The 12,606-nt window shown below is 44.4% G+C and overlaps 1 protein-coding gene across 1 annotated transcript in view; it reads right to left on the bottom strand.

Annotated features, from left to right (window-relative positions):
* Positions 1-448: 448 nt before the first annotated feature.
* Positions 449-12,606, bottom strand: part of IGFBP5 (insulin like growth factor binding protein 5) — a 28,362-nt gene continuing 16,204 nt past the window's right edge. The window contains exons 2-4 of the mRNA XM_021002757.2: positions 7,016-7,245; positions 6,160-6,279; positions 449-5,079 (exon numbers count right to left, since the gene is read on the bottom strand). Coding sequence (XP_020858416.1) covers positions 4,948-5,079; positions 6,160-6,279; positions 7,016-7,245 — 482 coding nt within the window. The 3' untranslated portion in view covers positions 449-4,947. The remainder of the gene's footprint in view (positions 5,080-6,159; positions 6,280-7,015; positions 7,246-12,606) is intronic.

The following is a 12,606-nucleotide window of genomic DNA, read 5'->3' as shown; positions in this document are numbered from 1 at the left end:
TTTCACGTTTCCATCCTTTTCACTGGTAAAGATTATGAGTATTTCTTTATTTTAAAAAATGAAAAAAAAAAGAAGAGAGAACAGACCTACAGACCTATGGTACTTATGTAAAAAGCTATCAAGAACTAAAGTAAAATGTGTCATGGTTATTGCTATCTTAAAAAAAAAAGAACCAGGTTGGAGACTCGGAATCTGAGGGTGTGTTGTCTGATAACTGTACTATCCATATAGATGCCTAGGTGGTGGTGCTAGAAGGAGGAGATACAGGGCTCATGCTAATGATCAGAGCTGGGGGCGGGATGGGAAGGGTGAGGGGGGCACGTAACTATAGGGAAGCCTCTTTCCCCTCACGTCTTCTCCCTCTGCCCCATCACCCCCCCAATTCCCCTCTGCTTGCCCCCTGCAGGTCTGGAGAGAGTAAAAAAAAAGAGAGATTGGAGTCTATGAAGAATGACATAAGGACACACTCTATTAGAAAATCAAGAAAGTTTTTTAAAAAAGAAATAAAAAAATTAATAAGAAAGCAGTGGAGAGATAGTGCAATATAAAGCTTTGCACACTAGTGGTTTTTTTTTAAACAAACAAACAAGGGCAGTATAAGGCCCAGGTTGCTGGTTGGTAGAAATCCTTCTCTTCTTGGCCCATCCCCAACCCTCCCACTTCAAAATTCTCCCTACCCAAACATCATGCCTAGCACACCAAAAAATCTGTCTGAGAGACCAAAGGTCTCTTCTCTGTGGCCGACTACACCCATGAGTTACTAACCTTTGAACTGTACCTTCCCAGGGTTAATGGGGTTGGGGGAGAAGACCCTCCTGCCCTTCCCCTCGGGGCTTGGATGTAGCTGTGGTAACCAGTGGAGGCTGCTTGCTATAATGATTGACCTGCCTGAGATGGGAATGGGTCAGTTCCACATCTCCAATTTCCTTCCCTTAACTGTAAGAATCACTATGGAGACTGCATGGGCAGTAACAGTGAAGGAGAACTGGGGTGTGAACAGAGGACCTGGTGGGATCTCCCTATACCCCTTTCCCCTTTTAGGAATCAATGTCTCCAGGCTTCTATCTGCCTGGCTGTTAGTTTAAACTATGCCTATGCATCAGGTCTGTTGCTTTCCATACTCCCTCACTGCCTTAGGGTTGGGGGGAATGAAGGGTAGCTCAGGTCCATCCTCCCTCACCAAAGTGACTGAGGCAGGAAGAGTACAGAGGCAGCTCCTCTACTTCCAAGAAGTGTGAGGCAGGGGGAGGTGGACCAGAAACCTTCCTAAGCAAGGCCTATAGGGAGGCTGGCAGGATACCCTGATAACCCAGAGCATTAATGATGAGCAAAGACTTGGCAAATGGCCAACCTCAAAAACAAGTGATGAAGATTTCATAGGAGCCATTGAACTCCTGTGTCATTTCAGACCTGTCTTCCCTAACTACCTTCTCTCAGGGGCACGGGCCCAATGGGAAAAGGCGATGTCCTTTCTGTCTTCATTATCTCTCCAATCTACCTTCCTTGGGCTCAGGTCAAGCTACCTGTTTGGGACACTCAGTTCAGGTAGTCCCAGAAATTGTGGCCACCTCTGGATGTTTACTTCCCAGAAACATCCTCATGCAGTCTCAAAAGGATAACTAGGGTTTGGGTCAGTAGACTTGGGTTGTATCACCAAGCTGCTTCCATCCGTGCAGATCCATTCTCAATGTTTTGGTGTTTTTTCAAACAACCTAGAAAAGTGGACTGAAGGAGCTGGGAAAGATGGAAAAGGAGATCAGGATGGACTCAAGTTCCTTTTTGGAGCTAAAGAAGACCCCCTTTTATTTGGACTTAGAACTAACAGTGCACTGACTTCTTCCCATAGCATCCTCATTTGTTTAGCAACTTCTAGTGCTCACTCATGAGACCTGGATAAGCTTATGTCCAACTTCTAGGGATGAAGCAGAGGATGCCAAGGGTGGGGAAGCTTTCCATCCAATGGGGCAAAAAGTGAAGATAATGAGGGATAGGAGAAAGAAGAAAGGAAAAGAGGGCCAAAGAGAAAAAAAGAGAAGAGAGAAAACTCTTTAAGGAAACAGGAGATAGGGGAGTGTGAGAAGAAGGTAGAAAGTAAGAGGACAGAAGTGAGATTCCTGGCTCAGTCTTATCTTAGGGGAAATGGCACCCCAGCATCTGCTTAGCAAATCCCAGACCAACGGATTGCTCAAGATCCAGGGAGAAAAATAAAAGAGAGAAACTGGAGAATGAAGTGAGAAAGGATTGAGGATACTGGCCTATGTAGATGTGGGGAACGTCTGGGGTGGGGAAGGGGTGGGAATCAGGACTGGTGCAGAGAGATGGGGGAGGCAGAGAAGGCCCAGGTATGGCCCTACTGCTGCCCTCCCCTTCTGACCCTTTGTCTCAAGTATGGTTATTTCCTTCTCCTCTCCCTTGCCAAATGCTCTACTGAGGGGAAGTAGGAGTCAAGGCAACTCCCTCTGGATTATCTCTTTATATTCTACAGCTTAGAATATTCCCTTCAATGGAGGACGCATGCTTCTCTGCTATGTTCTCCCCAGATTAAGGTGGGTTGAGTTTGAGGTTGGTCTCCTTGGGAGTGTGACACTAGGTAAAAGGTATGTGTTTTGAAAGGGTGTATCCATAAAGGGATGGATTCCCTGCCAGTGTCCATTCCTGCCTCCTTGTCTCCAACATTTAGCCTCAAAGCTACCTCATCCACTAAGGAAGAGAAATGCCTTTTCCCATTCCTGTAGCAGAAAAGGAAGGAGGGAGGGTGAGCTTGGGTCAGTATTCTTGTTATTACCAGACCAAATGACCCATGCCAGCCAAAATGTCTCTGGCATCATCCTGTCCCTCCCTTTTGAGGAAGGAAGAAGTGTAACTGACCGGAGTGGAATCACAGACCAAAAGAAAGAAACTTTGGCCTCACACCTGCTTCACCATAGTGGCTCCCTCCTCCCTCTCCTGACCCTCCAGCTCTCTTCCAGTTTCCATCAACTTTTGGTACCTATTTAAACCATATTCTGTCCTTTCCCCTCTCCTGGTATCTCCTCCTTGTTCAAAACTTCTGGCTTGGGATGGCCAGAGTCTAGCTGTCCTCTGGGAAGCAGTTTCCCAGAATGGAACAGGGCATGTCCTTTTCTCTCCTGTCTGTTTATGCTTGTATCCAGGGTGGGGAGGGAAGTCTGGGGAGGCTTACACTGCCTTGCTCCCCTGTGCTCTGATGCTGGAATGAGATAGGCAAGGAATTACTATCTATCCATCTCCAAGGCACTAGGGAAGGCCCTTGTTAATTGCTTTCCCAACAGGGATAGAATTAACCCAAAGTTCTGATATAAGCTCTCTCTACTTTTCTCCCTCTTAGCTACCTCTCATTTCAACCTCTCATCCCCTCTCCCAAGGTGAAAGCTGAGAAAGAGGGTTTCAAAATGCAGTCTCCATCCAGCTGAAACCCAAACAAATTTTTGTCTCATAACCTGTGGCTTGGGATATGTTTGTGAGCTAAAGGGCCCAACTCAGTTCAGTGTAAAAGCCAGAGAGTTATTTGTGGAGGGCTACAAGACATAAAAAATGGAGGTGACGAGGAGAGAAGAGCATGTCTGTGTGTACACAGGCACAGAATTGCCTGGGTACATGCCCACCCAGACTCCCAGGCTGGGAGAGCCACAGGGTCATGGGAAAGCATTGATGCAAAATGTTGATGGGTCTGTCTTATAAACTTCACAAAAAACACATGCTTGAGCTTTCTGCTTGGGAGAGACCCCTGCCCCCCAAAAGTGGCAGGCAGATGATGCCGGTATTTTGGTTAGTGTTGGGGGGAGGGAATCTGGGCTTTTCTTGGCTTTTCCAGACTGGAAAGAGTCCTCAGTGCCCATTGAAATTATTTTTGGAAAGTCAATGCAAACCATTTAGAGAGAGAAAGACAGAAAGAAGAAAAAAGATATAAAAGTATATATCTCTATATGTAGACATATAGCCTTGTGGATAAATACAAGTCCACACAAATGCTTTGCCAGTCCATCTCCCCTGTGGAGGCTACACTAAGAATTGAAAAAAATTCCATATCCACACCCTTGGCATTATTTTAGTCACCTTGGAGGAAAAGGAAATTCCAAGGCTGTGTAATGTAGTAATGACTGGTTATGTCTGTATGCAGCCTGAAAGATACACACAGACATACATGCATATCATGTGTCAATATATGTCTGTCCAGAAAATCCTACCAAGCTAGGATCACTCAGAAGTCTGGATTTTTAAAAAAATAAAACAGTAATGGAATGCATTTTCATTTTTAGACAAACCTTGGAAGAATCAGGGGGTGAGGGGAGAGGAATGATAAGCCTGAAGAGGCCTTGGGAGCTGACTGGAGGAGGAGACACAGGAGAGCTGAGCCCTGGTTTGCCCTTTCTTCTACCACCAAAACCTCTCTCCTCTTTCCACCAAAGCAAATTGAAAAAACCCTCACCAAGCAGTTGGATCCCCCCTACTAGCCCAGGCCCTCCCCAGGCAAAACCACTTCCCAGCTAAGGGTCCCTTTTGGCAGCAGGATGTGAGCCAATACAGGTTACTAATCACTTCTCCTCTTGTCTTTCTTGCTTTTCTTGACTTTTTGTGTCCTTCTCAGTATTTCTCTTCTGTCACATGCTCTCTATTTTCCTCTTCTTCTCTTCCCTTCTCCATTCATTCTCCTTACCACCCCACTCTTCACCCCATCAACCAAAAAAGGAGGTGTCTTCTTGGCTTATTCTGTCTCTGTTGTTGTTGCTTAAAAAACAAAAGGTTGAGAACTTGCTAAAGATTCCGAGGTCCTCAGTTTCTTCAAATATTTTTTTCCCTTAAATGAGATGAAATGAGTGGCATCCTCAAGGTGGAGAGGGGCACTAGCTGGAATAGGGGGAGGGGGCTGGGGAAAAGCTGGGGATGGGGGAAGTAGAGGGGCGAGGGATGAGGGATGGGAGGGATGCCTCACTCAACATTGCTGCTGTCAAAACTGTGACACTGGAAATCTCCATCAACGTATTCCATCCCTGGCAGCTTCATCCCGTACTTGTCCACACACCAGCAAATGCCACGTTTGCGGCCCCGAGATGGCTTGCACTAAGGAGAGAGGGAGAGAAAGACACATTTGGGCTCAGGGTTGGAAGAGGGAGAAGTGGAGGGAGAGCAGGTGAGTGAAACAAAAATCATTTCTCTAAATCCTGGATCCTGGTCTTTCTCTTACCTAGCTTGGCATGTTTCACTGCCCCAAGTTAGAATTAGGTTATACACAGCATCCTTATACTTCACCATCAAGATTTTCTGGTCTCAAGGCAGAGTTAATTAGTGGGGCTAATCCCCCACAAACTGATGAAAGAGGCTGTGTGTTTATCTTAGGTTTCTTCCACTCCCCATTTTTATCATTCTCTCCCCCTTCACTGCTCCAACCCATGTAGAGTCAACACTTTACCTAAGTGCTCACAAAAAGGTCAGTGAGGATAGCTCAATTAAGTTTTACTACCACTCCCTGGCATGTTTCCATTTTAAGAAACTACAGCTTAGGGGTGTGTGTATACCTGTGAGTGAGCAAACAACAATGATTAACCCAAAGGAATGAATACATTCTTCACGATGGTGACATTCCAGGCACTGTGTCACTTGGATAGGGGGAGGTGATTTCAGAAGGACGGGTTGGGGTATATCCCCAAATCCCACTGCTTACCTTGCCTGTTCATCAAGCTGGTCCTGACAGGCAGCCAGAGTAACTGAAATTTAGTTTGTCCACTACTGCCCTACCTCTCACCACAGACTATTTCTGTGTGTGGTGTCTGACATAATGTTGGGCATTCAATAAAGACTTGTGGATTGGCTGAAATCTGAACTCCTTTGATTTTTACCTCATAGAAAAAAAGGTGTCTCCCCCTCACCAACTTCCTCTTTTAGGTGCTAATTTACATTTCCTTGTTCATTAAGCAAATGCTTTTTGAGTCCCTGTTCTGTATCCTCCTGTCCTTGCATCAGCTTGAAAGGGATTGCTTCTTATCTTCCTCTCAGTGGAATTTGTCCTCCGTAAATAGCCTCCCCAAACTCATCCAAATTATAATCTCTGATTTCAATTTTCTGACCCCTGATCCCAAGCAGTTTATACTATGTGACTCCATTAAACTGATAGAGAGACGAAGAGAGAGGGGCAATGCTTACCTGTTTCCTCTTGTAAAAGCCTTTACGGTCACAGTTGGGCAGGTAAACAGTCCGGGGAACCATACGGGGGCTGGTTTTGAGCTCTTGCAGGGAAGCTTCCATGTGTCTGCGGCAGGGGCCCTAGGGCGAGAAGAGAAAGTTAGAAAAGTTAGGGCAATCAATTTCAACTGCTAAGGGGGGAAGACATAGGGCCACCTCTGCAGGGCTGGCAGGTCCTAAAGACATGCCCCTTTTTTCTAATTAGTTTTTAGTTTTATTAAATTTTTTTTATTAAATTAGTTTATTAGTTTTATTAAAGATTTTTTCCCACATTAATCCCAGATCTCCCCATCTGGTGTCATGTTAGACCAGGGTTTGGAGAGGGCATAAAGCTCTTCTTCCTTGCCCTTGTCCCCCTTTCCTCACCCTACACACATTTTTTCACCTTTCCTGAATTCCTTGCTCCAGAACAAGTCTGTGCCCAAGCTCTTCAATCACGGGGTTCCAGTGCTGAACTGGGTAGGGGTACCATTGCAGGGAAAACCACATAATCCTGTGGGTCATGTGGGCAACCCAAGACTAGTTCTCTCTGGTGGAGGTTTTGATGCTGACTTCTGAAATTTTCTTGAAATGATTGGAACCTGTCCAGGTCCACAAAATATTCTCCCTGCCTTCAGGCTAGTCCCCTAATACAGCCAGAATACAGCTCCCCACTTCTGAGTGGGGCTGATTTAATTATTTCCAAGGTCAATCATGAAATTCCTTCCCCAGCCTTCCCCTTAACACCCACTTGGGGATCTTTAGCCATCCCAAGGAAATGTCAAGAATAAGGCATGGGTGGTAGAGTCAACCAGAAATTATTTCCATAAGGACTCACTTGTTCAGACTCTTGTCTCATTTCAGGGACAGAGATGACCCGGGACTGGGCAGTGTTCTCAGCAATGCCAACAAACTTGGACTGGGTCAGCTTCTTCCGGCGGTCTTTCTTCAGAGCCTCAGCCTTCATTTCAGAGAGGTGAACGTGCTTGGGCCGGAAAACTTTTGGGGAGTAGGTCTCCTCAGCCATCTCTGAAGTGGTGGGTTCCTCATGCTCCCGGGACTCCCTTTCTAGGAAGACAAGTCAGAAAGAAGGTCAGTGTCTAGGCACTTAGGGTCTACAGAGCATCATAGTGGAAGAAACAGGGAGTTTGGAAGCAGGAGACCTGGTTTGCATTCAGCTTTTATGTTGTATTATATTGTATTGTATGTATCGTATCGTATTGTATTGTGTGTGTGTGTTGTTGTATTGTATTGTATTGTATTGTATTGTATTGTATTGTATTGTATTGTATTGTATTGTATTGTATTGTATTGTATTGTAATTGTATCCTTGGCTAAGTCTTTCTTTCTGAGACTCAGTTTCTTCACCTACAAAATGGGAATGAAAATACTTGCTCTGCTCATTTTATGGGGCTGCTTTAAGGATAAACCTTAAAAGGCTCCAGAATGTGATGGCTTATGCTGCTTACTCTGCGTATATTGGGGAGGAATATAAAAGGGAGACGATATCCTTGGGAATTTGAGTCTCATGAAGCAGATAGGGCAGACACATCCAAGACAGAGAGGCTGGCAGCCTTTAGTATCAGAGAGCTCCTTTAGTAACTGGAGACTGGTACAGTTAGCTCAAGGAGGTTTCCCAGGAGAGGTGTACGTGGGGCTGAGGTCCAAGAAGTCTGGCAGAAATGAGGAGAGAACATTCTGGATGCAGACGAGGTGGGTGAAAGGGGCAGGAGAGAGATCATAGGATGCAACAGGCCCAGACACGGGCAGGAGCAGGCCCTTTGGTATAAGGTGTGACAGGTTTGGTTTGACTAGGGTGGGGAGTCTGGGGGAAAGGGGCAGTTACAACTTGGTTAGCAACAGGGAAGTAAAAAAGAGGACATGTATCCTTGAAGGCCATGCTGAGGATATGGGGCAACTTGGTCTAAGTAGACTTAGGAGTCATGAAAATCTGGATTTAAATCCCAGCTAACACTGTGTAATCATGGTGAGGTTGCTTAATTTCTCTGAACCTCAGTTTCTTCATTTGGAAAACAGGAATAAGAATACCTATGGTATCCAACTCAATATCAGACTCTAAGTGGGTGGCATGCTGGGACAGGAGTCAGGAAGTCCCTGAGTGCAAATCCAACTTTAGAGACTTATTAGCTGTGTGACCCTGGGTAAGTCACTTAATCTCTGTCTGCTTCAGTTTCCTCATCTGCAAAAGTGGGGATAATAATTACACCCGCCTTCTATGGTCCATCAACTAACATTTATCAAGCACTGTGCTAAAGCACTGAGGATACAAAGAAAGGCAAAAAACCAAAACAAATGAAAACAACCTAGTTCCTATTCTGGAGGATAAAATGAGATATTTCTAAAGCCCTTTGCAAACTTTAAATCATTATATATATACACTAGCTGTTGTTTTCATCAGTATGTAAAGCACTATATCAATGTCAACAATTATTATTTGATTGCTAGAGAATGTGGAAAGCAGGTTAGTTGGCCCTCTCTTCATGCACAGTCTGCTCTTTTATGCCCCAGAATTACTAGGAGAGGAGACATATTTGGGTATGGGGAGTAGGAGATTGGGGGACATAAGGGGCAAAGATTTTAGAAGAAAGAGCAGTAAAGGGAGAGCAGGACCCCAGGCAAAGGAGCTAGAGGGAAAGAGGGACAAGAAATGAAGCTCTTGGCTTCTTTTTTTCTCTGCCTTACTCCTCATGTCCTAACCTGGCTCTATGATCTCTGTCCCAACCAAGCTAGGGTGTTACTTAGGGCTCCATGGTAGGCCAAGAAAGTCTGACAGCTGAACCGTGGCTAAAGCAGTTATATATAGGAGAGGGCTGATGAAAGTCTATACTTAGCTGACTTATGACCTTTAATGAAACTAGGCTTTCTTTCTTTTTTCTATTATTCTTTCTCTCTTTTTCTTTCCTTCTTTCTATTTTTCTTCTTTCTTCCTTTCCCTTCTTTCTCTTTCTCTCTCCTTTCTTTCTTTCTTTCTTTCTTTCTTTCTTTCTTTCTTTCTTTCTTTCTTTCTTTTCTTTCTTTCTCTCTCTCTCTCTCTCTCTCTCTCTCTCTCTCTCTCTCTCTCTCTCTCTCTCTTCTTTCTTTCTTTCTTTCTTTCTTTCTTTCTTTCTTTCTTTCTTTCTTCCTCCCCCCACCTCTTATTGCCATTTTTTAAGATGAGGTTGCCAATATGGATTAAGTTTTGATCTCCTCAAGCACCCTCCTTCTTATTCATCATCTTCCTCTTTGCCTTACATTTACATATCATTCTACAGTTTACAAAATGCTTTCACATTCATTATTGCATTTTGATTCTTAGGACCATGTGAGATCGGCAAGACTAGTGTTATTACCCCCATTGTAGAGATCAAAAAATTGAGGGGAAAAAATGTTACCCAACCAGTAAGTGGCAGAGCTGAGCCTAGCACTGAAGATTTCTGCCTTCAAGTCCGATGAGTGTTTCACAACACCATGTGAAAGTCACTCTAACTGCTATGTGACTCTGTACCCCTTAATCCCTTTAGCTGAGGTTGATTCAAGTTGTGGGAACCTGAGGGTTCTGCCTCAGATTACTGTTCCCTTTGTAAAGGGAAAATGGCTAACTGTAGTGACAAGAACAAGAAATAAGGATGATAATAATAGATCTATTTTGGATTAGGTCTAATCATCAAAATGTTTTTCCTTAGATTGAGCCTAAATCTGTCTCTCTACAAATGCAATCCACCACCTCTTTATGGGAAGTTAGGTCGTGCAGTGGATAGAGTACCGGGCCCAGAATCAGACTCATCTTCCCGGGTTCAAATTTGACCTCAGACACTTACTAGCTGTGTGACCCTGCACAGGTCACTTTACCCTGTTTGCCTCAGTTTCCTCATCTGTAAAATGATCTGGACAAGGAAATGGCAAACCACTCCAATATCTTTGCCAATAAAACCCCCAATGGGATCGGGAAGAGTCAGAGACTACTACTGAAAATGATTGAACAGCAACTGGACTCCTGTATGTACATCCGTGCCACGCCCTTCTTTTCATACTTCCACCTTTTTCATCGATGAAGTGAAGGGGAAAATACATTCCTGGTGAAGGTCCTAAGGGATCAGTAGGAGGTGAAGGCCAACCATCCCATCTTCTTCTCTGTAATCCCAAACCCCTACAGTCCATTGGGACACAGGATACAGCCAGCATTGCAGTTTAGCTTGGACGCCACAAGGTGGCGCTTAACCACATGTTCTTCGGGCTATTACCAGCCCAGCGTCAAAGAACAAGGACCAGATCTGGTAGACAAGAAGCCCAGCCAGAACAGCAATGCAGAAATCAGCACTGGAGGCAAGGAAAGCATCATTACGGGGAATGCATGGTGACAAGAAAGAAACCATAAATGTCCATTCCTTTGGTCTAAGTGGCTCAGTCACTGAGTCAAAGGAAGGCAAAAAAAAAACCAAACAAACCAAAAAACCAAAAAAACACAAAACCCAGGCTTCTCTAGAATAGAATCACCATCTCAGTGCTGGAACGACCAGGAGTGATCATCTACAACCAGACCCCTAACCGAGGCGTGAGACAAGCAAAAGGAGGCCCATCATTGTCCCCAGTGGCCAAGATCCCAGAGCAGAGCGGGGAGGTGGGGTTGTTGGGAAGGAAGGCAGCTCTGCTAGGTCATTGGTTTTCTGGCTGGGTCAGTTAATAGTGGGCGCACAGGTGTAACTTCATATGGAAACCATAAGATGGCAGCATGGACCCATAATTTATTTCACACAACACCCTCTTTCTCTCTCTTCTGTCCCAGAGTTTGCAGTGACTTTGAAGCTGATTGGAGGGGATGAAATGAAAAGACTGGGGAGATCTTATACCTGAGCAATGTTAATTTCTACACAAGTAAAATTTTGAGGTTGAGCTCTCTTTCTTTTTCTTTTTTTTACCCTTCCTGCAACCAATACCTTCTCTTAAAACAATATTTGGTAAACTATTTACAGTTTAAATGTCTAACAAGGCTTAAAGGTACAGTAGGATGACTCTGTGAAATTTCAGACATCAATAAGTAAATATATTCTTGAGGCCTGTTTTCAGGCAGGCAAGCCTTCCAAAGGAAGTTGAGTCTTAAGAACCAGGGCTATTTGTCATGTAACTAACCTATTTATGGAACAATGGGATTTTCGTAGAAATAGAAGAAAGCTGAAGGGCCACTTAGCCCAATTCATTCTTTTTAAAGACTTGGAAAACTAGACTCAAGGAGGTTAAATGTCTTACAGAAGTTCATAGGTAAGAGTAGGGGATGAGACTTGAACCTAGCATTGAAGAGCTCTGTAGCTGAGCAGCTGAAGATGTATCAGTAGCTAACCATCCAATGATTGGTTACTTTATTTTCAAGTGGCCATCCAAAAAGTCTAACCATCCAATGATTGGTTACTTTATTTTCAAGTGGCCATCCAAAAAGTCTAACCATCCAATGATTGGTTACTTTATTTTCAAGTGGCCATCCAAAAAGTCTAACCATCCAATGATTACTTTATTTTCAAGTGGCCTTTTAACCTGCTGGCTTCAGATCTCTTTGTCCATAAAGGCAAAACTATGGATTTAGAGGGAGTCCCTGGGTTTGAATCCCAGGGTTCAAAATTTATATGAATTGGGGGCCAGTCACTTTATCTCTCTGGGCCTCAGTTAGTTTACCTACAAAGGATCGCTCAAGTTCCTTCCAGTTCTAATGTTCTTTATCACTCTAAGAGAAACATCAGTCTCTCTCTGTATTTATCAAACATTCTTGTTCTTAGGAGGCAACTGGGTAATGATGGAGAGCAACTAGTTCCCCTGCAAGAACTTTGGACTATTCTGGGGGTCCAGTTACAATGAGTGGGGGAGGTGAGTGACTCCCAGTCCCCTACCTCAACAAGTTTAAACTGGAGCGGATAAGAAGCAGAAAGGGATGAGAATATGTGGCTGAAAGGCAAGCAAAGGAGTGGGCGTCCTTCCCCTGGGGCTGTGCCAGCACCTGGCCCAGGCCGTTGACAGATTCTCCTTCCCCAGATGCACCTGTTTAGCTAGGAGCTCAAGAATGCTAACCTCTGTAAGAAGAGAGCCCAAGGCTGAGTCTTTTTTTCTGCACTACCTCCAGCTGGCATACCATTTGCCTTAGGCTATCTTTTCTGCAGGTCATTTATCCTGTTGAACCTAGACTCCTGTACAGTATACCCAACCTGATGGAGTACCCTCCCTCCGGAACTCACCCATCCTTAGCGTTTTCCTGCAAAGGAGAGGCCACAGCCTGCCTCTGTGTACCTAAATTGATATCTTCCACCCCTTAGCTCTGAGGCATACCACCTTCATCAGTCTGCTGCAATTTAAAATGTTTTTCCTCTTCTCTCTTTTCTGGAGAAGAGATCACAGTCACTTAACAGACTCCTTAGAATTAATATCCTTTCCCAGGAATTTGAAACC

The sequence above is a fragment of the Phascolarctos cinereus genome, unplaced genomic scaffold (genome assembly GCF_003287225.1).
Source record: "Phascolarctos cinereus isolate Bilbo 61053 unplaced genomic scaffold, phaCin_HiC Scaffold_7;HRSCAF=346, whole genome shotgun sequence".
Lineage (NCBI taxonomy): Eukaryota > Metazoa > Chordata > Mammalia > Diprotodontia > Phascolarctidae > Phascolarctos > Phascolarctos cinereus.
The sequence above is the reverse complement of the archived record's forward strand: the minus strand, read 5'-3'. Positions and strand labels throughout refer to the sequence as shown.